The sequence below is a fragment of the Oncorhynchus masou genome, chromosome 33 (genome assembly GCF_036934945.1).
Source record: "Oncorhynchus masou masou isolate Uvic2021 chromosome 33, UVic_Omas_1.1, whole genome shotgun sequence".
Classification (NCBI taxonomy): Eukaryota; Metazoa; Chordata; class Actinopteri; order Salmoniformes; family Salmonidae; genus Oncorhynchus; species Oncorhynchus masou.
In genome coordinates, this window is record NC_088244.1 from 25,360,439 (window position 1) to 25,386,845 (window position 26,407).

Here is a 26,407-nt window from a genome sequence, read left to right on the forward strand (position 1 = left end):
AGATTTTTCCTCTCCATGTTTTCCTTCAGGTTGATCTCTGCCAGGTTTGTCCATGGACAGGTTACATGATGCCATTGTTACCCGTGCTTGACTTGGAGCTGAATACCAGCACCTAAAATGTTCTACTGCTTGAGCTCCTGTTCCTCTTAGAGAATATTAGCTCAAAAGTATTGTGGAGCTCCTGTACCTAAATATAAACAGTACCGACACCCAAAATGAGTACCAGCACCTATTTCAGTCCAAGTGTAATACTGTTTGTGGCCAATTTTTGCAGATATCAGAGCCACAATGGCTTGATCTCTGTCAATTCTCTCCCACTGGCATTGGTTTGTAGAGTGACGTGAGAGAGAGAGAGGGGGTAGGGAGAGTTGTTTAGTGTTTCATTCCTGCAGTGTTTTGACCCTTGACCTCACTGTTGTGTTCTGTCCGACTTGCATTCCAAAGTGACTCACTGGGCAAAAATTGGTGTGATGACGTTGAATCAAAGTGGGAAACTGATTGGATTTGCAAAAAATCAACGTAAGGGCATTTAAAAAAAAAATCACACAACTTTTAACCTACAGGACAGCCAATGACATTTCACGTTAGTTGAAAGCTCAACCGAATGTAAATCAAAACTAGACGTTGAACTGATAATGGTTTTGATGATCTTAAAACGTTTCAAGTAGATAAGCCATTGTGGAGTGGATTTACAAAGGATTTAAATGGACACGTAAAATCTGATTTCCTGATGACTCCGCCATCTCTTAACCAATCCCTTTGCTTTTCTCCAACTTCGTTATGCTTTCCACATGGCCATATTTCCATGATACAGCGCTTGTTTACGGAAAAACGACGGGAGACAGAGTCGACTACCTGTGCTAATTAGTGTGAACGGAAGACATCCCAAACGTGATGTCACTGAAAAATACTGTCGGTTGCAACTATTAAAACCGGTTAAAGTGTATATTTTGCATTTGTGAAATTATTGTTGATGTGTTATGAAAGTAGAGTGCTTTAAGTTTTTAGAACCTTACCGCAATTGAGAATTGATTCACGTTTAGATGGAGTATTTGGCTGTTTTAGCTGACAGCCAATTCGCCTCTTAACAGAACTTGTAAGATCCTTGGATAATAAGGAGTAACGTTAGGCTTCTTAAATCCATTATTGGGCTATGCCAAATGGGGTGACGGATATGAGGGTTTAAGCAAAGATATTTATAACTAACCCAAGACAGTTAGTCACCCGTATTGGTTTAAATGGGAGCAAATGAAGCATAGTTGTCAGAACAAGCATTGTATTTGTATATTTCCGTTTCATCGTTTACAAGGAGTGCACACGCGCACTTCACAGAGAAGGCTTTCCCTAGTGGTAATAGGCAAATACATGCTAGAATCGTTTTTTTCGCTAGTTCGTGCATGGCTCTGCCCACCTCCTTGCTTGTTCTGACAACGATGCTTCATTTGCTCCCATTTAAACCAACACTGATTACGAACAATCTGTTACGAACAGAGTCCACTAAGTTTTGTAAATGTGACCCTTTGACTTTTTTTTGTAACAGATTGTAGTTTTGTGAACAGAAAACTGTATAACACTAACCCTTGTTCTATCTGGGTTAAGCAAAGGTCTGTATAACTAACCCAAGATAGACAACAGCCTATTTTTTTTCGATGCGAGCAAATTAATCATAGTGGGCAAGGAGGTAGGCAGAGCCAAGCACGAGCAAGCGAGATCCTATTTGCACGTTCTAGCATGTATTTGCATATTTCGTTTGGGAAGCCTCGTCTGTGAAGTGCTCCTGTGCAATAACTCAATTCGTTTGTGCACTCCTTCTAGACAATGCCATTAAAAAAAAAACTTTGTCAAAGGGTAAAGTCTACAAAACGTAGTCCACTCTGTTCGTAGCATATTCTAGTTTTGGGAATAGAAAACTGTATTGAGATCAAATGTTTCATCGATGAGAACATTTGCAGAATGTCGGCCAAAATCCATCTGGCGCCATCTTCTCCAATGCAGGCCACTGGACTTCCTCTCATCACCATAGTTGGTGGTGAGTGGAAACGCCAACTGGATGCTTCAGATTTACAGTGAAACATCTGGCTCATTGTACTATCTTCGGTTTCAGTGAGACTTCTTCATTCAATATGTCGGTCAGCAAACAAATGTTTAGTCTGCATGCCGCCACCTACTGTGCTGGAGTGTGTTAAGTGAGACTGCTTATAACAGCACCACCTGTAGGCCAATCTGCGACATTATTTTTTTTACCCAAATTACTCTGTGCCAGTTACTTTGTGCCAATTTAGAAAAAGTTACACATTTATGTTTGAGTTATTCGACCATGTCAAGAAAAATTAAATAAAAGATTACAGGATAGATAAGCAATAGCTTCGCCGTGAACCACTATTAATACAACAATATGGTTTAGTATGTGACGCTAGCTAAGCTCATGCGCAGAAACACGTCATCAGGTCTAACGGTCCATCGATATAAAGTCATTTTTGACGAAAATTAAAACGTGTCAGTTTGAGGTTGGAATTATAACACAGTCAGCTACTTAAGACATTGGCTCGAATCTAAAGTTGTGCCTTCAGAAATCGAGAAAATTAACAATTTAAGGAAGAATCGTCCACTTCCCAAACCCCAGTCTAGTCCGTTGAGTCCACGGAGTGAGTCTTGGGAAGTATCGCGATGTTGGGCCCTCTAGGTTAGAAACTGTGGTAGAAGCTTCAAGACGAGAGGCGCCCCCCGTATGTGTTTATTAGCTAGCTAGCGTCTTACTAGCCTTTAGGCGCGTTACCGTGCACTAGCGTAGAACATCAATAGTTTATATAGCTAAATGAATTAGCTCAACAAGAGGTGTGCCTACCGAGCACCAGACGAGCGAGAGAACTAGCAACTACGTGGTGGGAAGGCTAACGAAACGGAGAGAAATAGTTCAGCTAACGTTAGCTTGCTAGTTCGGGGTTTCTTGATCCACCGACCGTATTTAGCTGCTGGAGGCGCAACCGATAACTGCTAGCTACTAGAGGGGAGGAAATGAAGGACAAACAGAAGAGAAAGAAGGAACGCACGTGGGCTGAGGCGGCTCGCATGGTAATACTATCTTTAGTTGTAATATAGTAGCCAGCTAATGTACTGACAGGGAAGAGGAACACTCAGCAACCAAACATATTAGTCGGAGCCTGGGCTGTCTGGTTGGCACTGCACGTTAGCTAGCAGGGAGTGCTCGGTTAATCTCCTAAATTAATTTAGCTAAATCGCCAGCATGTTAACAGTGAAATGAGTAAATGCACTGAGCCCCTGATAACGAAATACTCTTATTATTCATATGATTAATGTTAGTCATTCCAAGTGTGGTTGTAGCTAGAGTCGTGTATTTAGATGGCTCTGGTTGTATCTAAGCTAACGCTCATTGTTGACAGGAGCATAGCTAGCATACGGGTACGTCTGCCTTCCAGTTTGACCCTTTGTTTGCTAGCTAGCGAGTTAGCATAACCCACTGTATTGGTAAATTAGCCAGACTACCAGTGGTATCACCATTCACAACATGTAAACAAATAACTATTTCAGAGTTATCCACTCAAGCTAACGTTAATTACACTATCTGCACTTATTTTAACACATTTAGACAGGTCCCTCTGGTTATGGTCAGAGCAAGGGTCAGGGGAATACCACCCCAAGCCTTAGCTAATGTTATCTAGGTGGTAGCTAGCTACAACCATTCAAAGTTGGATACAGTTGTCTTTATGTAGCTATCATAATGGTTATTGGATAGCTAAGCTGGTGTATGTATGTAAAGTTTTTATTTAGCCATATTGATAAATAAGACAGCTAAGAAGTTTCTTGTAGGCTTCCAGCTAACGTTACTACCCAATGCTATACAAATCATGTCTGTGTTCTTGTGTAATGCAAGTCCTCTTTTGGCTTTCTTCAATGACCATTGCAACATTTTATTGTAATTCAGTTTTCCATTATGGTTTCTTCCGCAACAAGACAGACACCCTATTCTCTTTGTAGAGTGGTCTAAATATACAGGTCTACTATATGAGGTAGATTAAATTATGTATATTGTATCAGAGAGTACTTGGATTAAATTTGTGTGTAAAAGGGATATACTATTGGGAATGTCATGAGGTTGCCAGTCAGAGCTGTGTCTTGATGCTGAGTAGGATAATCAGGCACCTATATTGTGTAGTTATGCAGAACCCTTACACATAGTGCCCATTTACTGCTGTTAACGGTCTGCATTCGGCAACAGTCCATTAATTTAAATGGTAAGCAGACCCCTCTTCTGCGACTCAACTGCCAGATGAGGCTGTGTTGCATAGCAGTATCATTGGTGTTTCTTGAGGATTTAAACTGGATGCAGTTAATGACATATTTTATTCAGTACATAGCTATAAAGCCTACCATGTTTTATATTGTGCATGCATACTGCAGATGCATTATATCTCAACTTCGGCTAATTTCTCCTTGCTAATATGGGTGTGGAAGTTACTTAAATCTTAGGGTGTGGCTCTATTCTGTTGCCAGACCCTACTTTTCTGTTCCCTGCCTATCAGCATCCTTGCACGCCACAGCAGCGGTACATAGCTCAGTGCCATTTTTGGTTTTCACTGTGTGGGGAATGCATGTATTTATAACTGAAGCCCATATGTCACTGCAGATCCTTGTGGTGCGAATGTTTTGGCTAGGCTAGCTTTTGGGGAGCCTAAACAATATTCATAGGCTGAGGTGAATCCAGTGTGTTCCGAAACTTGTGCTAGGCCATGCTAGCTACTCATTATTCTCTGGGGCATACAGGAATAACAGACCGATTTAGTGATAAGAGATGTAAACAAAAATACAGACTTTCAAGTGTGGTTTGAGAACCGCCAGTGAGAAACACGCATACCTAGTTTGCACGCTCACACATTCAGATAAATGGGGATGGGCCGGTGTGAAATTGTATCTTCAACGAGATAGAGGAAAACGCTTCGACTGCACCCACACCACCATATGGAACAAATCCATTTAGGGTTGCATAACACCACATACAAAAAGGAGAACCTTCAAGACACTTTTCATACTATTACCAACAATGTCATGTTGCCTAGACAACCATAAGCACAGTCTGTGTAGGCTAGTTTATCATTTTCATATAGGCCTATCTTCAGTAAGTCAAAATAATCTATCTGCCTTGGCATTAATCAGGAGTTTGGTAGTGGTGTGTGATGGGTTTTCTCCATGCATGACTGGGCAGGTTCTTTTCTCCACAGATTGCAGAGAACACTGATAGGTCTAACTTATCCACCATCTGGCCTTTTGAGTTCCTCAGACTGTTTTCGGTTTCCCTTTTCTGCAGGGACAAGGACAACATAATTGTTACATTGAATGCCACATGTCTTGGTATTCTGTAATCAACGCCTCACCGAATCATGGTGCATACTGTTGCTCTATTGTGATGTGCATCTTTAGTGTGTGCTTGGAGTCTGCTTTGTCTGCTGGTCTCCCTGACCAAAATACCCTTTCCTCTTCTTCCAATTTCCTGCACGCGTGTCCTTGGGTTAATTTGAAGGAGCGCTCTACTACCCAGTCTGTATTATGTGTTGTTCATTCTCATGCATCCTGTCATGATGACACACTGAGAGGCTCTGGATTGATCACACAACCTCACGCACCTATCTCTGGTCTTATTAATGGAAATTAATCAATAATTCACTGTATTTTTAAGGGAGTGTAGGTGGCACTTAACCACAAATGCGGCTAGGCTATGTAGTGATGTCACTTTATTAGAATTAGTGGTGTAGTGGAGGATAAACATTGTTTACACACCTTTTTATTTTGCGTGTGTGTTTACACCTTTTGTGTAAAAATGCTTTGAAAGTATAGTGAGCATTACTTTCACCACAGCTGGCAATCAGCATTTATCCACTTATTTTTTTTAATCACTTATTTAAATTGTTATAGTATGTTTATATGAATTGTTTCTCCTCGAGGGATAGGCCTAGTTGTGGGTGTATTGTGTGTTGTGCTATTTCACTGTCTTAGTGGATATTAAAGCCACATGCTTTCTGCTGACGAAGCTTGAGTGGTTAACTCAGGCGTTTTGAAACATTTTAATAAATGGTCGCTAGTTTAATACACTGCCTTTTGTGAATCTTGGAATTCACATTTTGTTGCCTTTTTTCACCAGATATTTCTGAAGCTGCTGTATTCACTTACTGGATGTATGGTATAGTTGTAGGTATATCTTAAATTGTATCTGTATGGGCTATAACATGTTCATGACTGACTGTAATTTTTCCAGGTTCTAGAGAACTTCTCTGATGCCCCCATGACGCCCAAGCAGATCCTGCATGTTATTCAGACCAAGGGGCTCAAGGAAATGAGGTAAACAACCACCACACACACATTTAATGGAAGGGCGATTTTCTGGCATTTAAGCCCTTGTTCTACCACTTACCAGAGTCAGATGAACTGCCATTTTATGTCTCTGCGGGCAGTATGAAGGAAATTAGCATTGGCTTGCAAAACTACTGCTAACTTGTGTTAGCGCAATGACTGGAAGTCTGCAGGTACAATAGCAATGCTACAGTAGCATACTGCACGCAGAGACATACAAATGGTATCCACAATTTCATCTGATTCTGGGTAAGTACGGTTGAAGTCGGACGTTTATATACACTTGGGTTGGAGTCATTAAAACTTGTTTTTCAACTACTCCACAAATTTCTTGTTAACGAACTATAGTTTCGGCAAGTAGGTTAGGACATCTACTTTGTGCATGACAACTGTTTTTTTTATTCCAATAATTGTTTACAGACAGATTATTTCACTTATAATTCACTGTATCTCAATTCCAGTGGGTCAGAAGTTTACATACACTAAGTTGACTGTGGCTTTAAACAGCTTGGAAAATTCTAGAAAATTATGTTGTAGATTTAGAAGCTTCTGATAGGCTAATTGACATAATTTGGGTCAATTGGAGGTGTACCTGTGGATGAATTTCAAGGCCTACCTTCAAACTCAGTCTCTCTTTGCTTGACATCATTGGAAAATCAAAAGAAATCAGCCAAGAGCTGATCTCCACAAGTGTAGTTCATTCTTGGGAGCAATTTCCAAACGCATGAGGGTACCACGTTAATCTGTACAAACAATAGTACGCAAGTATAAACACCATGGGACCACACAGCCGTCATACTGCTCAGGAAGGAGACGCGTTCTGTCTCCTCGAGATGAACGTATTTTGGTGTGAAAAGTGCAAATCAATCCCAGAACAACAGCAAAGGACCTTGTGAAGAAGCTGGAGGAAACAGGTACAAAAGTATCTATATCCACAGTAAAACGAGTCCTATATCGACACAACCTGAAAGGCCACTCAGCAAGGAAGAAGCCACTGCTCCAAAACCGCCATTAAAAAAAGCCAGACTACGGTTTGCAACTGCACATGGGGACAAAGATCATACTTTTTGGAGAAATGCCCTCTGGTCTGATGAAACAAAAATAGAACTGTTTGCCCATAATGACCATATTATGTTTGGAGGAAAAAGGGGCATGCTTGCAAGCCGAAGAACACCATCTCAACCGTGAAGCACGGGGTGGCAGCATCATGTTTTGGGGGTGCTTTGCTGCAGGAGGGACTGGTCCACTTCACAAAATAGATGGCATCGTGAGAGGGGAAAATTTGTAGATATATTAAGGAACATCTCAAGACATCAGTCAGGAAGTTAAAGCGTCTTCCAAATGGGCCTTCCGAATGGACAATGACCCCAAGCATACTTCCAAAGTTGTGACAATGGTCTAAGGACAACAAAGACAAGATATTGGAACAGCCATCATAATGCCCTGAACTCAATCCCATAGAAAATTTGTGGGCAGAACTGAAAAAGCAAATGAGCAAGGAGGCCTACATACCTGACTCAGTTACACCAGCTGTGTCAGGGGGAATGGGCCAAAATTCACCCAACTTATTGTGGGAAGCTTGTGGAAGGCTGCCTGAAACGTTTGACCCAAGTTAAACAATTGAAAGGCAATGCTACCAAATACTAATTGAGTGTATGTAAACTTCTGACCCACTGAGAATGTGATGAAAGAAATACAAGTTGAATTAAATCCTTCTCTCTACTATTATTCTGACATTTCACATTCTTAAAATAAAGTGGTGATCCTAGAATTTTTACTAGGGATAAAGGTCAGGAATTTAAACACTTCAGCCAAATACATTTAAACTCAGTTTTATGTAAACTTCCAACTTCAACTGTAGAACAAGGGCTTAAATGCCAGAACCTCCCATTATACCTTTAAAGCCCATCTTTATGGTCATGTATACCAGCAACAAAACCAAGAATGGAATTGCTCATGTTTTATGTAAAATAAGTCTATGTTACGAGAATATCCATGAGAAAGGAATGTTTCAACTTTGACTCACATTTTTCACAATTCTTCCATGATCTCGACCTGGCCTGATCCACAATATGCTCAACAAAAACAGAAGGTAAGATGGCACAAGAACAAAGGGACAATATTTCCATTTTATGTTTAGCTGTCTCTTTGCATACCATAGGTATTGTTCTGCTTCTCACAGTCATCTTCTCCCCACTCTTTCTCCATCACCCCACCCTGTCTCTCTCTCTGTCCACCAGTGGCACAGCCCCTCTGGCCTGTCTAGTGACCATGCTGCATTCCCAGGTGAGGGGGGACAGAGTAAAGAACAGCATCTTCTTTAAGCTTCCTGGCAGGATGAGTCTGTTTACCTTGAAGGTATGGAACCAGCCCAATCCACACACCCATATCTCAAACACGCACGTACCTCTTATCCCTACCCCTAATAAACCTCATACTAACCCATATCTGGAATACACACACACACATGCATGTTTGTGATAGCAATCTCTCTTCTGACTGTCCCTCTGCAGAAGAACGCTCTGCAGTGGACCAAGAGTTCGAAGGAGGCGGAGACAGCCGAAGCCAGCACACTGGCTACTGCTAACACAGCAACAGCAGGGCCAACGGAAGGTGCGGAGCAAGAGAGCTGTGACTCCATGGAAACAGTTGCAGCCAGTGGAGAGAACGATGGTGTGTGGTTGTGCTCACCACATGCTTTCATCAGTGATCATTTAGTGGAGAGGAAATGCCCTTTTTATTTGGTGCTTACTTCCACTGTAAATTAACATTGTTGAAGTTTACATTACTCTCCGCCCATCTTATCAACCTCCTTTTTACAGTTTATCCACCGTTTGTGTATTCCACTACATCACTGGTCTTTATTAAGCACTCACATCTAACACATCACTATTAAATCTCTCTGACTGCCCTGTTCAAAGGCACTTTGAAAACAACACAGGAATATGTGCCATGATAAAGGTGGAAAGAGCATGCCTATGATAGAATAAATTGAAATTTTTTAAACAACTGCAAACCAGAGACATTTTTTCTTATTTTTAGGATGTGATTGTTGCTGTGGGTACGGGTGCACATGAAACTGCCAACCCATGGCATAAATCTTTTTTGTTTTGTTTTTAAGAAACATTTTATTTGGGTGAGCTCCTGTTTATCTGAGTACATGGCTGAAAAGTGCTAGATGATAAACCCCACCAATTGTGATAACGGAAACCAAAACATGTGCAGTGTGAAAAACCTTTATTGTCAGTGTTAGTGGACCATTTATCATCGACTAAACCATTTGGAACCCAGTAAAGAGAACCATTTGGTGTCTGACCCTAGCCCCCTCTACCCTTCACAGCGTCCATAGATGAGAGCTCGTCCAGTGCCTCATGCTCCACAGAGCCCCAGACCAGGCTGAGTAGATCTGGAGTCTCTGGACAGGTGCGCTCTGAGGCCCAGGCACAGACCCGACTAAGTCGATCCAGACAGGTACACTTTACCCCCTCAACCTGGGCTGTCTGTATGTGTACTGTTGCTCAATAGGGATATTATAGGTGGTTGTGCATAGTGTGCGTAGGTCGAGTCGAAAGAGGTTTTTATGAGTACTACATGCATAGGAAATGATAGCAGATCGCCTTTGTCTGGCTTAGTGATAACCTTAGCATTCTATTACCTCCCACCATGTCCGTTTCTCCTTCGCTGCAGTCGAGCAGACAGAGGAAGAAGGCTGTGATGATGCCACGAGTGGTCCTCACTCCACTCAAGGTCAATGGTGAACACGTCCCATCAGGTGAGCACTTCTCTCTGCTAACCCCTTTGCTACCCTAACCTAATCTCGCTATGCCCACACACAACCTCTTCCTGGACACACAAATGTTGCGGAATTTGTAGCATTACACACACACACAGACACCTGAGTCATATTCCTACAGTGAGCTTGGACCATTTCTCACTCAGCATGGGCCTCTACTGCTTTGCCAGTCTTTTTATTTATGTGTTGCCTATTTACTTTTGCTGCAGCATTCTTAGACTGTAACCAGTTCAAGTTTCTCAGTAAGCTCTGGGTAACAAACATGAGTGGCCTAAACAGTTTTAGTGCTATCTATGGGAAGAAAGTGTAGGAATTGCTAGTGTTCCTGCAGGTGTCGTGTTGACTGAAATGTGACCTGTGTGCAGTTTTGACTGTGATCCTCGTGCACCCAGAGTCTTTCTCATTCTGAGGATCCCCTGAAACCCCCCCCCCCCCTCTTGTGGCTGATTGTCTGTCAGTCTCTGCGTGCAGAATAACCCTCCTAGCCACTCATTGTCTGAGTGCAACTTCTGTCCTCCCTGCTTTTTGTGTGCACCTGGAAATTCCAGTCTCATATCAGTCCTTACATTTAGCTCCCCAGTAAACCCAATTGCTATCTATGAGGTGGGGGAGCTCTTTCTGAGATTTCTGCTCCACCCTACCCCCCACTCTCCTCTCTCTGTGTTAATGTGGGACTGGGTAACTGCTCCCTTTGCTTTGTCTGTATTGCTCACCTGTCCCAATCCCCCCCCACCCCGTGCTATGGGCTCTGCTGCCTCCCCTTTTGGCTTGTCTGCCTGACCTGCCCACCCCCGCCTTCCCGCTCGTAAGTCCCCCTCAATCACGTGACCGGAGTGTCTCACCAGGCTCCCCCCTCCCCCCACCTCTCCCCCTCAGGAGCAGCGGGGAGGCGCAGGGAAGACTCTAGGGGGGGTCCAGGCCCCACGCTTCGTGCCCGCCCCGAGCTGGCTAGCTGGAAACGCCCCCAGCACTTCAAGAGCTTGCGTGGCTACCACTCAGGTACAGGGGTTAGACCCGGGAATAATAAAACCCACCAACCCAAACAACCTCCCTCCAGTAAACCCTAAAGCACCAACCCCTCACTCTCCCAGTTGTAACCCAGTTTATTTTCCTTTCATCATTGTTCAGGACACCTTTGGCAAAGAGATATACCTGATGGAACCTGAACTGTAAACAACTTGACAAATCTGTATTTCTTATGAATTTAGCTGTCACAATTGAAGAGGTCAAAGAACATAATCTGGACATAGTACACCATCTGTAGAACTATTAGTATGTCTCAGTTTCTACACAGGCCAGCTGTCTACGAATAAGCATCAAACTTGGACTTTGGGTCAACCCCAGACTGACAGGGTGATTTGGTAGCTAACCAACAGTACGCTGGTCGCTATCATTGTCAGGGTTGCATTGGTCACTAATGCTAACTGAACTGCAGAGCATTGCAGGTTTCTAACTGAATGCCAGGGTCGGCTAGCTATCCCAACACTGGCTACCCGGCCAGGACATACTTAACCGCTCACTGACTGATAGCTGTTGTGATTGTGTTGGCTGCTAAACTAAACGCCTGATGACTGTGATGGATCTTAACTGGAGTTGTTGGCTTGCAATGGAACGGCCATGCTGTGCTTGCTGTTAGTTGAATGAATGAGTTTTAAACCATATCCATTGGATATCATTAGCCACTTGCGGGCCTGTGGTTGTGTATGCCTGCAGGGCCCATGAAGAGGAGCCGAGGCGGGGTGGAGGTGGACTTTGAAACGCCCGGCTCTATCCTGGTCAACACCAACATCAGGGCTCTCATCAACATGCGCACCTTCTCTGCCTTCCCAGCCCACTCCCAACAGCAACTCCTGCAGCTCCTCCCCGAGGTTGACCGTCAGGTGAGGGAGCTTGCTCATAATTTATAATCCTAGTCATCATTTACAGTTTAAGTCGGAAGTTTACATACACCTTAGCCAAATACATTTAAACTCAGTTTTTCACAATTCCTGACATTTAATCCTAGTAAAAATTCCCTGTTTTAGGTCAATTAGGATCACCACTTTATGTTAAGAATGTGAAATGTCAGAATAATAGTAGTGATTTATTTCAACTTGTATTTCTTTCATCACATTCTCAGTGGGTCAGAATTTTACATACACACTTAATATTTAGTAGGATTGCCTTTTTAAATTGTTTAACTTGGGTCAAATGGTTCGGGTAGCCTTCCACAAGCTTCCCACAACAAGTTAGGTGAATTTTGGCCCATTCCTTCTGACACAGCTGGTGTAACTGAGTCAGGTTTGTAGGCCTCCTTGCTTGCACATGCCTTTTCAGTTCTGCCCACAAATTTTTGCCCTTAAGCCATTTTGCCACAACTTTGGAAGTATGCTTGGGGTCATTGTCTATTTGGAAGACCCATTTGCAACCAAGCTCTAACTTCCTGACTGATCCACATAATTTTCCTCCCTCATGATGCCATCTATTTTGAAGTGCACCAGTCCCTCCTGCAGCAAAGCACCACAACATGATGCTGCTCGCCCCTTGCTGGTTGGGATGGTGTTCTTCGGCTTGCAATCACCCCCCTTTTTCCTCCAAAGATAACAATGGTCATTATGGCCAAACAGTTCTATTTCATCAGACCAGAGGACATTTCTCCAAAAAGTACGATCTTTGTCCCCATGTGCAGTTGCAAACCGCAGTCTGGCTTTTTTATGGCGGTTTTGGAGCAGTGGCTTCTTCCTTGCTGAGTGGCCTTTCAGGTTATATCAATATAGGACTCGCTTTTACTGTGGATGTAGATACTTTTGTACCTGTTTCCTCCAGCATCTTCACAAGGTCTTTTGCTGCTGTTCTGGGGTTGATTTGCACTTCACACCAAAGTACGTTCATCTCGAGGAGACAGAACGCGTCTCCTTCCTGAGCTGTATGACGGCTGCGTGGTCCCATGGTGTTTATACTTGCGTACTATTGTTTGTACAGATGAACGTGGTACCTTCAGGCGTTTGGAAATTGCTCCCAAGGATGAACCAGACTTGTGGAGGTCTACAATTTTTTTTCTGAGGACTTGCCTGATTTCTTTTGCTTTTCCCATGATGTCAAGCAAAGAGGTACTGAGTTTGAAGGTAGGCCTTGAACTACATCCACAGGTACACCTCCAATTGACTCGAATTATGTCAATTAACCTATCAGAAGCTTCTAAAGCCATGACAGTCTAGAATTTTCCAAACTGTTTAAAGGCACGGTCAACTGAGTGTTGACTGTGATACAGTGAATTATAAGTGAAATAATCTCTGTAAACATTACTTGTGTCATGCACAAAGTAGATGTCCTAACTGACTTGCCAATACTATACTTTGTTAACAAGAAATTTGTGGAGTGGTTGAAAAATACGTTTCAATGACTCCAGTCTAAGTGTATGTAAACTTCCTACTTACACTGTATAACTCGAGGACAGATTCCCGGACCCAGGTTAAACCTTTCCCTGGACTAAAAAGATTTATCAATGGAGATTCTCCATTGGAGTGTGCCTTTTTAGTCCAGCCCATAATGTGTCATCATTTCTGTGCCATATTGTCTGTGAATGTAACCCAATATGTCCTGTCTTCCTTCTCCAGGTTGGACCTGATGGTCTGGCTCGCCTCAGTAACTCGGCTCTCAACAATGAATTCTTCACTCACGCCTCCCAGAGCTGGAAGGAAAGGCTTGCTGAGGGTTAGTACCTACTTACTTAATTATATACTATGGTTGGTATAAAGGCCCACTGATAACACGTGACTAGGGGTTAGTGACTGGCTACACCAGTTAATTCGCTAGCAATTTATTTTACTCTACAGAAATTGCCAGTTATTTTTCTAGAAATAACAGGGTGTACAATAATAACCCATGAATTACTGTCTCTTGGGTATTCAGTATCAGAAAGTACCCATTGATGCTATCACATAGCTTCCTAATAAATACCATGCAAATACCAGGGGAAACAGAATCAGTCAATACATGAAGTTATTATATAAAACGCTATAGACCAGTTATCTATGTGTTAATCTAATATTGTTTGACCTGCTCAGGGGAGTTCACCCATGAGATGCAGGTGCGATTCCGCCAGGAGATGGAGAAAGAGAAGAAAGTGGAGGCATGGAAGGAGAAGTTCTTTGAGGAGTACCACGGTCAAAAGTAAGTCTTCTGAACATCCACAACATCGGCTGTTATTTTTTTAAGCTCCCTTTTATTCCATGGACCAATTGCAAATTGACTTGATTATTTCCACTGTATAACAGTGTATATACTCTTTTATACTAATGTTATTTTGCTGCAGGTCTGGCCTGACCCGAGAAGAGTCTCTGAAGTTGACGATGAGCGAAGCGGCCGATGCTGCCACCAGCGTTCTGGACAGCAAGGTGGCCTTGGTGGCGGCGGGAACGCCCAAGCGCCGCAATGTGGGCAGGCGGAGGCGTGATGGCAGGATGAGACGGCGAACGCGGGCAGACTTGAGACGCAGGGCGCAACGCACCCTCTGTAAGACCAACTCCCCTACCCTGCAGTCCTCCAAGCAGCTGGAAGGCACACTCACTTTAGATGCAGCTTCTGTTGCCTCTGTCCCCTTGCCCGTCCCAGAGGCCACCACGGTGCAGGGAGGAGAGGTGGTGTTACAGGCCGACTGTGAACTGGAGGACCCGGCCCAGTGTGCCTCCCTAGAGCCCGTGCCCTGCCTTTCCCCTGTGCCTGTGCTCCCGCCTGTGACCATACCTGTGCCCACCCCGACCCCCAGTCCCAGCCCTGTATCTATCAGCGCCTCCGATGAGCCTGAAGTCACCGCCCGCCTGCTCCCTGAAGAGCCTGCACCTGCCGTCGTCTCAACCTCCTCTCCCTCCTCCTCGTCTTCCTCGTCCTCCTCCTCCTCCTCGTCCTCCTCCCCTTCCTCATCTCCCTCCTCCAACTCAGAGAGACAGGGGGGGTTCACCGCCGGCTTGGATTCTTCCTCCTCGTCCTCTTCTTCCTCCACGGCCGCTGCCACCGCTGATCCACTGGACGACGGGGCCTCCATGGTCACCTCAGTCACGGGGGGCACAACCACCAGCAGCCGGGAGAGCAGCCCTGCAGCCAGCCCCGCCCCCATCATCGCCACCTCCGCCCACATCATCGCCACCTCCGCCCAGGCCGCCAAGGAGCAGAAGAGGAGGCCAGACGAGCCCCAGGCCTTCTGCAGCTTCCCCGAAAAGAGGCCGCGAATGGAAGATCGTCAGTCCTTTCGTACCACAATCGACGGGGTTCACACGGAAAAGCCGCAGCCGACAGCAGAGGAGCCCAAGGTCCCACCTATCCGGGTATGAGGTCACCATTTGTAATTGTAACCCTTTATTGTGGCTGTAGTGGTGCAGTAGCAGGCACTCAATTTCTGACAACCTGGAATCCACAATCTGTAAAGTAAGTTTGATTATTGTGAATTGTCTCCACCAAAAATGTCAAACTACGTTGCCAAAAACCAACTTCCTTCTCTGAAGATGGTAAATCATTAGTGATGATTGACTGAGTTTCGGTGTGGGATTCTTAGCAAAGCAATGGATGCGAATGTCTGTTATATGGCCTTTGTAAAAATCCATGTTTGATATGCTCTCCTTGTCTGTGTCCCTCCAGATTCAACTCTCCCGAATCAAACCGCCCTGGGTCAAAGGGCCGCCAACCTACCAGATCTGTCCCCGCATCGTGCCCCCCGGCGAGGGCTCGCGGCGCTCAGGGACGGGGGCGCGCACCCTGGCGGACATCAAAGCCCGCGCCCAGCAGGCCCGGGCCCAGCGCGAGGCCGCTGCTGCTGTTGCAGCCACTGGGGACGGACCAGGGCCGGGCGGGGGCAGGGCTGGTGCTGGGCTACAGGATCGCAGCAGTGGAAGACGAACACGAGAGCACCCAGGACCCATCGAGCCCGGAGGAGCAGGAGACGTGGAGGAGCAGGGATCGCCTGCGGGCTCTCATCCGCCTGGAACACAACTACAGCAGTCCAAATTAGAGCCCTCTACCCCCACCCCCAACACAGCTGCCTCATCCCCCTCCCTGTCCACCTCTTCCAACCCCTCCCTGTCCTTCTCCGAGCCCCCGCAGACCCCCACTCCATCCCCAACCACCCAGGAGGAGCGACAAGGGGAGCTGAGTGGGGAAGAGGGGACAACAACACCACCACCAATCAAAGGCACCTCCAACGGACTCTCGGACAAGGCAGCGCTGCTGGAGCCTGAGTCGGTGTCCAGCCACCTCAGAGGGCGGGGCGAGGGGGACGACTGTGACAAGACAATGACCAAAAATGGTCCCCTGGCGCCCACCTCCATTCCAGATTCCCTGCCCAGGTTTGGGGCCCAGGGAGTGGATGTGATCAGGTCCCTGGCTGGGGGAGGAGGGGGTGTCATCCAACATGGTTCCCACCACGTGGGGCCACAAGAGAACCCCCCCACCCCAGTCAGAGAGGGCCACAGCCAGAACGAAAAGCATTTGCAGCCCTCGGAGAGGGGGAGAGATACAGCCTCCCTCCCTCATCTCCCACCTTCAGTCAGAGAGGACGAAGCAGGGCATCACAGCGATTCCACGGAGACAGCCTCCGACTGCGAGAATGAGAGCCAGGAGGAGGAGCCCCACCTGAGCATGTGGAGCCACCGCCTGCCTGCTCAGCGCAACGGCAACATCCAGCACCTCCAAAGGTTGTCTCAGCAGGCCCACGGCCAGCCTGTGATCTGCAGCCCCCCTCTACAGCAGATCCAGCAGCCGGTCATCCAGACTCACGTGTCCAACCACCATGGCCACAGCCAAACGGTTATCCAGCCCTGCTTCCCCAACGGCCTGCCCAGCCAGAGTCTCATACAGTCAGGCCAAAAGCAGCCGCAGCCTGAATGCACTCCCCACCCAGACCAACAGACTCTTGCTGCGCCACACTCTCAAACCCAGAGGGGGCACAAAACGGACCCAATGGATGACTACAAAGCGTCCAGCCGGGGCTCGGCTGAGGAGAACTGTAGGCTGGGGCTGAAGCCTTCTCCCATGCACCCCACCGCTGGCTCCAAGAGGCTCCCTAGTTCGGCCCGGCCTGTGTCCACAGTGGAGGCCAACAATCCTCTGGTCACCCAGCTGCTTCAAGGCAGCCTCCCGATGGAGAAAGTCCTGCCGCAGACGCATTCGTCCAGCAAGCTAGAGATCAACCGCCTGCCAGGGGGGCCCCAGCCAGCCCCCCAGTCCCAGCTCAACTGGCAGCAACAGACCAGGTCTCCGGGCCTTCGCTTCAGGGGCCCCACAGAGGCCCATACTGGGGAGTCCCTGGTCCCTGAGTTGTCCTCTCAGAACCAGCAGAAGTCCCCTGTTGGCCGAGGAGGCTCTCCTGGAGCAAGCCGGAGCTTCGGGTCCTCTCCCCTGGGCACAGTGCCCTCCCGCATGGCCTGCCTGCTGGAGGAGGCCTCCTCTCGGGCCACAGCCATGCAGCAGTACCTGTCCCAGCAGCCAGGTGGCTCTGTGCCCCTCGGGGCCGTGCCCGTCATCACATCCCTCTCTTCATCCTCTTCCTCCAGACGGAACTCCCAAGAGTCGGCCGTTATCAGAGAGTCTCCAGAGAGGCACCACAACAACATTGCTCAGCCCAGGGCCACCCCCGACCTCTGCCCCTCTGAGGTGGTCCCCACTGTCAAGATAAACTGGCACCCTTCCAAACCCCACGCCCCGCACCAACAGCAGCTCTCGCCCGCACTCAACGTGAAGAGCGAGGTTTCCCCCCGGCCCTCTTGTCAAGCTCTTGCCAAAACCTCCCCCTCTGGCCCCATGGTAGGTGGTGGGCCAGGTGTGGTGGTCACCAAAAAGGAGGCAGTGAACTCTATGGACGGTTACCTGACTGGAGGTGGGGCTATGGAGGGACTGCTGAACATGGAGATGTCTTTAGCCCGCATGGCTAAGAAGGAGGCGCAAAGCAAAGCTCAATACTCTTCCACCTCCCCCTCTTCATCTTCATCCTCCTCTTCAATCTCCTCCCTCCCTTTCCAGCTCTACGGTAAGCTGCCCAAGCAGGGCGGGGGCTGCGGTGTGTCGGCCCCCGGCTTCAGCTACACGGCCAACGTGTCTGTGGTAGACGGCAGCGGCTTCTCGAGGAGCATCGCCGATGGTGTCCTACAGCTGCGTCAGCGCCACAGTGCCAGCCAGAGCGCCACGCTCAGCATCCAGGCGTTTGCAGACAGCGCCGCTGAGGAGGTGGCCCTCAAGTGCTCCTGCCGCCTCAAGGCCATGATCATGTGCCAGGGCTGCGGGGCCTTCTGCCACGACGACTGCATCGGCCCCTCCAAACTGTGTGTATCCTGCTTGGTGGTCAGATAGGCGCTTTCTCTGACGTTGCTACAGTGTTGGTGGTTTGGTGTGCCACCTTCAGCATACCTGCTCCATGTATAAACTGTTAACTAACCTAACACACCCAGGACTTGTGAGAGAAACAAGGGTGTAGGACTTAAGGCTTCGACAAGTTCCACCCTCTTCCGAGGGTGGAACACAGGCAGGGTGATGCCTTGTATTATACAATCGGTCTGTATTTTTTGTTGCTTATTTTTTCTAATGCCTTTATGATTATTATTTTGTATTATAATTATTAATGTGAATTTACTTGGCACGGTTGATTTGTAAATTGTGCCTTTTTTTCTTTTCTCCAAAAAACATTTACCTCATCTTGACACCTGTCATCAGTTCAGTGTGAAAATGGTGGCTGTTTTGTTATTGTTTTTGTTTTCCTCTCTGGGGAATTTGTTCTAGTCTTTTTTGCAAATAAATATTTTTTTAAATCATTAAAGCAAGCATAAATTACATTGTTTTTTTCTAATTGCTTTCTTTTAATTTTTCCCACACAAAGTGAAGACTACTCTGCAGCTAAGCACAATATTCAAAACTAATCAAGCAGTCTGGTCTTAAGCAATGCAAATTAAAAAGTTAACTTATTTTAATGATAGTCACGCTACAGTTCTTTTCCAAACATCTTGTCACACGTAGATATTTATTCTAAATACAAAATTTTACTTCCGCTGAACAACTTGACACATTGTAGAACGGAACCACAAACATTTGGAGCCGGCCAGTGCTGGAGAAGTTTGGCACTGAGAACATCAGACATTTTTATAATCAACCGATAAACACCATCAAAGAGCATTACACTGAAGTTCCAATGTAGACCAATTAGTACTTAAATTCCTTCACAGGTGGATACATACATTCTTCACTACTTTGACTACAGTTCTGCATTAAGAACCCAATGGTAAATTGCTATCCCACACTCATTCACTTTTACCCCTAATCCAAGGGTGTTCTACAGTCTCCCATTATTTGAAAAGATGTGATGAAATAATTCACAAAACGAGTGAATTTGGGTAATATTGTTTGACAATGTGGTCCTTTCATTTCTATACCTACTGTGTGCAAAAATGTGTTACTATACTTTAATGCCTGGAGCCCTCGACATTTGCCTGAACAGAAATGGCCTCTTCAACAAATCCCCTGCTTTCACCAAGTACATTCAATGCAGTAAGATATGAACACAGAATGAGAAAATATTTTCACAACATTTGGGGCTTTTAGTACTTGTAAGTCCATCTCAAAAGCTCCACTGAATTGTTCGGGCAGTCAAAAGTATAATTTTCCAAACAATCACATTTACAAAATTCAAAGGGAATAAAGAAGGACTTGAAGACTGGGTGCCCCGGTTAGGCACAAGACCGAAGATACCCCAAAAGATGGGTAGATGGAGTTCACAGGTAGGGAATTGAGTGAGATTATGAGAATTGAGTGTTCAGAGGAGTAGTTGGGATAGTCCTATGAGGCTGGTGGTGGTGACGTCTCTGGGGCTGACTAAGTAAGCTTCCAATCCCTAACTCGCCATCCTTGTTTTTCCAACTCAACTGTTACCTCCTAGGCACCTCTGGATAGGCTTACCTGGGCTGTCAGGGGAGGGGGAGATGGTGCCATTACCATATTGCTTCTACTTATCCAATTATTCTAGATATTCACTTCAACATGGAAGTTTTTAGGGGTTGATTTCAAATTCACCAGTTGTTGACTTGCAACTTACTAGATAGGCTGTATAAAAAAATAGTAGGAACTCATTTTAGCCATTCCACTGGAGTTATCAGCCTATTTCTTACACATCCATTACTTCTGAATCCAGAAAGGGGAGTCAACAAGGGCATAGGGATGGGAACAAGTTAAAGAATGGGCGCACAGCTTCACGTCTCCTGTCCCTCCCTACTTCTCTCTGTAGTGAAGCAGGTACATCTTCAGAGGCTCAGGGAGCGGCAGACCCAAGATCCTCTCTCTTAGCAGGTTCACTGGAGCCTCATGTAGAAGGGCACCGCCCTCCCTCCTCTCCTCCTCTTCCTCAGGATCTCCTAGAACCCTGCAGTTCCCCTCTTCCACTTCCTCGTCCTCCTGCTCTTCTTCGGTGTCGGTTCCAGAGCGGTTGTTGTTGTTGTCCATCGGCCCGGGGATGAGGCGGCTCATGAATACGTAGCGGTTGGAGAGTAGGGTGGAGCCACGGTGTTGGGCCCGCCTCCGTCGGAACCGCTCCCCGCTGTGGGCCAGCCTCCTCCTGGGCAACAGCCCTGGCCCCGCCACTGTCTTCTTCAACGTCAGCCGGATAGAAATGCGAGCCAAGTCCTGCAGAGTCCGCACCTCAAACATGGTCGCTGGGGAGGCACAAACACCACACAATGAAACCATTTCCCCTCCCCACATAGTAAGTGATGGAAGTTCTGCAATCTCATTTTCTAACTATTCCAACATGCATTTGAGACAACAGTGTTCAGCTGCTTTCACCTCCTGCCTCCTTCCCCAGTCTGTTGAGTCTCCAAGGCCTGTATTCACAAAGCCTCTCAGAGTAGGAGTGCTGAGCTAGAATAATAATAATTTAGAGGGTGTCTATATTTCTTATTTTTTGCAAATCCTAACTCCCCCGAGACACCCTCGGAGAGTGGGGTCATGGGGTCACCCATTATCAACGGCGACCCTGGAGCAATTAGGGTTAAGTGCCTTGCTTCTCTCTCCCCTATCAGGTCCCCCTGTTGTATTCTTTATAATCTAAAATAAAATGTTTTATCCTAGATCAGCACACCACTACTCAGACGCTTTGCGAACAGGGGTCCAGAACGCCAACATGGCTACTCATCACACAAAAGGCTCACTTTGAAAACTACCTCTGCTACAAAGACAATTATATGACAGATATGCTCGTACAGTACTTACGTAAAGGCACTGCGTTAGATTTACTGTTGTCTCTGTGTTTGGGCAACACCAGTGGGGCAAATGACACAGCAATGATCTTTTTGGTCTCCCAGCTGTTGTAGCCTGTTCGAGTAATCTTGGTCAACTAAGGAGAGGAAGGACAATGATGTGTTTATGTGTACTTGAAATGTGTTTGTATTAATAAGCAGGGTTAATAAATACATCTACAGTGCATTCAGGAATGTATTCAGAACCCTTCCCTTTTTCCAAATGTTGTTACGGCCTTATTCTAAAATGGATTAAATAAATAAGAATGTCTCAACTTACACACAATAGCCCATAATGACAAAACAAAACGTTTTTTTTAGAAATGTTTTCTAATTTCTCAAAAATAAACAAACACCTTATTTGGTATTTTATTAGGATCCCCATTAGCTTTTGCAAAAGCAGCAGCTACTCTTCCTGGGGTCCCGACAAAACATAATACAGAATGACAATACAGAACATCAATAGACAAGAACAGCTCAAGTACCTACCTACCTACCGACCTACATACATACATACATACATTTAAATACGTTTTTAGACCCTTTGCTAGGAGACTCGAAATTGAACTCAGGTGCACCCTGTTTCCATTGATTGTCCTTGAGATGTTTCTACAACTTGATTTGAGTCCACCTGTGGTAAATTTTATTAATTGAAAATGATTTGGAAAGGCACACACCTGTCTAAATAAAAAGGTTCCACAGTTGACAGTGCATGTCAGAGTAAAACCAAGCCATGAGTTTGAAGGAATTGTCCGTAGAGCTCAGAGACTGGAATGTGTCGAGGCACAGATCTAGGGAAAGGGTACCAAAACATTTCTGCAGCATAGAAGGTCCCCAAAAATACAGTGGTCTCAATCATTATTAAATGGAAGAAGTTTAGAACCACTATGACTCCTCCTAGAGCTGCGCAATCGGGGGAGGGGGGCCTTGGTCAGGGAGGTGACCAAGAACCCGATGGTCACTTTGGCAGACCTCCAGAGTTCCTTAGTGGAGGAGATGGGAGAACCTTCCAGATGACAACCATCCCTGCAGCACTCCACTAATCAGGCCTTTATGGTAGAGTGGCCAGACGGAAGCCACTCCTCAGTAAAAAGGCACATGACAGCCCGCTTAGAGTTTGCCAAACGGCACCTAAAGGACTCTCAGACCATGAGAATCAACATTCCCTGGTCTAATGAAACCATGATTGAACTCTTTGGCCTCAATGCCAAGTGTCATGTCTGGAGGAAACCTGGCACCATCCCCACAATGAAGCATGGTGTTGGCAGCATCATACTGTGGGGATGTTTTCAGAGGCAGGGACTGGGAGACTAATCAGGATTGGGGGAAAGATGAATGGAGCAAAGTACAGAGAGACCCTTGATGAAAATGTGCTCCAGAGCACTCAGGACCTCCAACTGCGGCAAAGGTTCACCTTCCAACAGGACAATGACCCTAAGCACACAGCCAAGACAACGCAAGAGTGGCTTCGGGATAAGTCTCCGAATGTCCTTGAGTGGCCTAGCCAGAGCCCGGACTTGAACCTGATCAAACATCTCTGGAGAGTCCTGAAAATAGCTCTGTCGCGACACTCCCCATGCAACCTGACAGAGCTTGAGAGGATCTGCAGAGAAGAATGGGAGAAACTCCCCAATTACAGGTGTGCCAAGCTTGTAGAGTCATACCCAAGAAGACTCAAGGCTGTAATCACTGCCAAAGGTGCTTCAACACAGTACTGAGTAAAGGGTCTGAAGACTTACGTAAATCTGATATTTCAGTTAATTTTTTATAAATTTGTAAACATTTCTAGCAACCTGTTTTTGCTTTGTCAATATGGGGTGTTGTGTGTAGATTGAGAAGGGGGAAACAATTTGATCTATTTTAGAATAAGGCTAAAATGTAACAATGTGGAAAAAGTCAAGGGATCTGAATACTTTCTGAATGCACTATAATTAGAAGGGGAAAAAAGTGCATTTATATGGAACCTTTCTCTAAACCCAAGTCATAAATGAAGCACAGAGCATTAGCTACACACAAAGGAAACAAGTGTCAAAATGTATCAATGGTATAAAAACCACTTCTAGGAGCAGGACCAAGAAAGATGAGACAACACAAACTCTACAACAGAGAATGCAAGGGACAGGGGAGATGAAACCACAAGACACCAGAATAGATTCAAGTTCTAAAAATAGCACTGGGTGAAGAGATGAGTTTATTCTAGTTCAGGGATCATCAACTAGATTCAGCCGCGGGACGATTTCTTTCTTGAGCGGATGGTCGGGAACATAATTACAAATAACTTGTAGACTGCAAATTGACCACAAGAAGCCCAAACAGATCATGTTTGACTAAGACATAATCATTTCAAACCTTGCTTACATTTGTATATGATCATGTGTCTCTCTATTATTTTTGGGAAAATTTGGGAACATATTTATTTTATTAAAATCACTTGGAGCTGATTTCCTGGTGGTTTTACACACACACACACACACACACACACACACACACACACACACACACACACACACACACACACACACACACACACACACACACACACACACACACATACATACAAAGGGTCTGAATACTTATGTACATGTGTTTTTTATATACATGGGGGGGGGGGACAGTTTTTCTTTGTCATTATGGGGTATTGTGTGTAGATTGAGGGGGGGGATATTTAATCCATTTAAGAACAAGGCTGTAACGTAACAAACTGTGGAAAAAAATCAAGGGGTCTGAATACTTTCCGAATGCACTGTATAGTTTGTGGGTGTGCACACACGCTGACCTTCTCCTCCAATGGCAGCACTAGGATTCCTCCTACTTTGAGCAGGTTCTTCATGTAGTCTTCCTGTTCCCGCTGCACCCCAGCTCCACAATACACCCGGTCATACTGACCACTCTCTGGGGCTATCTCCAGACAGTTCCCTATCACGAAACAGGGCTCGCAGAACTCAAACCTACACACACATAGACAGAAACACACGTTTCCCCCATTCCAGTCTGATGTTTCTTGGATAACTTTAGCACTCCCGAAACAGTTTTCTTGACAATCTTATCAATGACACCTAACCCAGAATAAATGTGCCCTGTACACTGAAGACACAGACTTTGTGTGGTGAAACTCTGTGTGGTGAGTAGCCTACTCACAATAACTGTTATCTTACTAGCTTGTTACAGAGTAATTACATTTAACTGGTTGCGCCTGATGGCATTATACCAGAGTTATAGGAGCTTCTGCTCTGTTGACCTCCTTTCTCTTTCTACCACCTTCTCTTCAGCTCTCTCATCATGAAACCCTCCTACCTGTCGAAGCTGTCGCTGGTCTTGATGAAGAACTCCAGTTTCTGGTATGCATACTCAATGACATCTTGGTGCAGCTCCACACCATGGTTCACTCCAAATGGACCTACAGTAAGGATGAGAAACAAAGAAAGAGTCAGTCCATCAACAATGAGAGTCCATCAATAATTTACACTTCTCCATTTTCTTTCCCTTAACAGGGCACATCCACAGGCTTGTGTATAGCAGTGGAGAACACAAGTGGCTGAGAGTCTCAATGGCAAGAATTGTGCTCAGCCTCTCTTGCTCCATTGCAAAGCACTTTTCTAATTTAAGTCACCAAAGTTTTAAGAATATCTAGTGAATCTGGAGCAAGTCTATCCTTTTTCACACAGCCTAGATTTCACCTGGCCAGGTGAGGTTTGTGTTGTCCTGACTCACCCAGTATGAGTCCCACCATGGTGCTGAGGTAGCCCGTGCCACTGCCCAGGTTGAGGAAGGAAAGGCCAGGCTGGAGGTCCAGGGCCTCCATCACCTCTGAGTAGATGCAGGGGGCTGAGAGGTGGATGTTGCCGTGCCTCCAGGCCAGGTCCTTGTAGGCGCTGTCTCGGAACTCTTCCAGATAGTAGTCGGCCCGGTCGATGGCCCTGAAGGCCTGCTCCACTAGGTCCGAACGGATGTACTGGGCCTGCTTCAGGTTGTCAATCAACTCGTCATTGTCCTCCCCCGCACTCACTGCTCCTCCCATCTTCACGGTCTCAGAGAGAGGGAGGGAGAGAGAGAGAGAGATTAAACGGAATGCAAGCTTGAGAGATAAGGTTGGTTTAACTAGGATTGAGTCAGACAAAAGGTGTCAAATATTGATCAATTGATTCATCATCCCCCTTGTCTCCCCAATGATCCTTACCAGCTTATGTACATTCTGAAATGCTGACCTCAGGCTCCAGATAATAACTTTTTTATTGCTATATTTGGATTAACCACTGACTTATTTTCCATCTGCATTTAACAGAGCCAAGCAGTAGCTGGAGAAAATAATTAGTCTTTTAGGGTCCTGAAGGTGTGTGCAAAATACAGGCCTGTTTTATAACCACTATCTTCACGTCTTTCATTAAGTTCTTATATCATAAACAAGTCAAATAAGCCTATTCCCTGTGTTTTCACCAGTAGCCGGGCGGTGGCACTGCCACAGTACACGAGAATCCTAGTGACGGTGGTAGAGAGGCATATTTCGCACCAATCAACGGACACACAAAATACAGCTGCGCCACTGAATAACAAAAGAGTCTGTATTACATAAATATTCTCATTGCCACCAAAACTACTGCAACCAACATTTAGGTCATAATTTCATACGCATTCGTCATAGTGTTTTGTTATGCCTTATTTGAAATAGTTTGATAAGGCTTTGTTATCAACAACCAACCAAGACGTGCACAAACTGCAGCCGCAATGTGAGCTACATAAAAAAGTATCACCTTTGTCTCTGTTGATGTCGTCTATGAAGAGCTGCTATGCAGAGAAGAAAAATTATGGTCTGGTTGGAGCTAACAGAAATACGAAGCAGCTGTCTTTACCTTATGGAAGTGACGTTTAATCGACGCTGCTTTATAGTGTCAACTGTACTTCTCAAAATTATGTTGAAATCGTATATGTTGTTACCTTCTCGTTTCCCCCCATACACATTCAATAGATTTCACCACTATTATGGATGTAAACATTGACCAGCTGACAATAA

At 45.7% G+C, this 26,407-nt stretch overlaps 2 protein-coding genes across 15 annotated transcripts; one reads left to right on the top strand and one right to left on the bottom strand.

Moving 5' to 3' along the window:
• Positions 1-2,490: 2,490 nt before the first annotated feature.
• LOC135528106 (polycomb group protein ASXL1-like) lies at positions 2,491-18,951 on the top strand. 5 transcript variants are annotated; one of them, XM_064956917.1, is made up of 12 exons: positions 2,491-3,072; positions 6,269-6,351; positions 8,604-8,721; positions 8,877-9,036; positions 9,704-9,834; positions 10,051-10,135; positions 11,033-11,155; positions 11,870-12,036; positions 13,753-13,849; positions 14,203-14,308; positions 14,451-15,459; positions 15,770-18,951. In XM_064956917.1, the coding sequence occupies exons 1-12, from the start codon at positions 3,016-3,018 to the stop codon at positions 18,470-18,472; spliced, it is 4,839 nt and encodes a 1,612-aa protein (XP_064812989.1). In that variant the 5' UTR covers positions 2,491-3,015; the 3' UTR covers positions 18,473-18,951. The 5 variants fall into 5 exon arrangements, with proteins under 5 accessions (XP_064812989.1, XP_064812990.1, XP_064812992.1 ...); XM_064956918.1 differs by having other exon boundaries at positions 8,877-8,976; XM_064956920.1 differs by lacking the exon at positions 11,033-11,155.
• Positions 18,952-19,060: 109 nt separating this feature from the next.
• On the bottom strand, positions 19,061-26,405 carry LOC135528107 (protein-L-isoaspartate O-methyltransferase domain-containing protein 2-like). Of its 10 annotated transcripts, none has more exons than XM_064956932.1 (7): positions 26,332-26,394; positions 26,148-26,178; positions 25,111-25,417; positions 24,694-24,796; positions 24,176-24,347; positions 21,374-21,497; positions 19,061-20,817 (listed from the first exon to the last, which is right to left on the bottom strand). In XM_064956932.1, exons 3-7 carry the CDS (start codon positions 25,415-25,417, stop codon positions 20,378-20,380), a joined length of 1,146 nt encoding a protein of 381 aa, XP_064813004.1. In that variant the 5' UTR covers positions 26,148-26,178; positions 26,332-26,394; the 3' UTR covers positions 19,061-20,377. The 10 variants fall into 10 exon arrangements, with proteins under 10 accessions (XP_064813004.1, XP_064812998.1, XP_064813003.1 ...); XM_064956926.1 differs by having other exon boundaries at positions 25,111-25,426; positions 26,247-26,384; XM_064956931.1 differs by having other exon boundaries at positions 25,111-25,426; positions 26,332-26,350.
• Between the last annotated feature and the right edge of the window lie 2 nt (positions 26,406-26,407).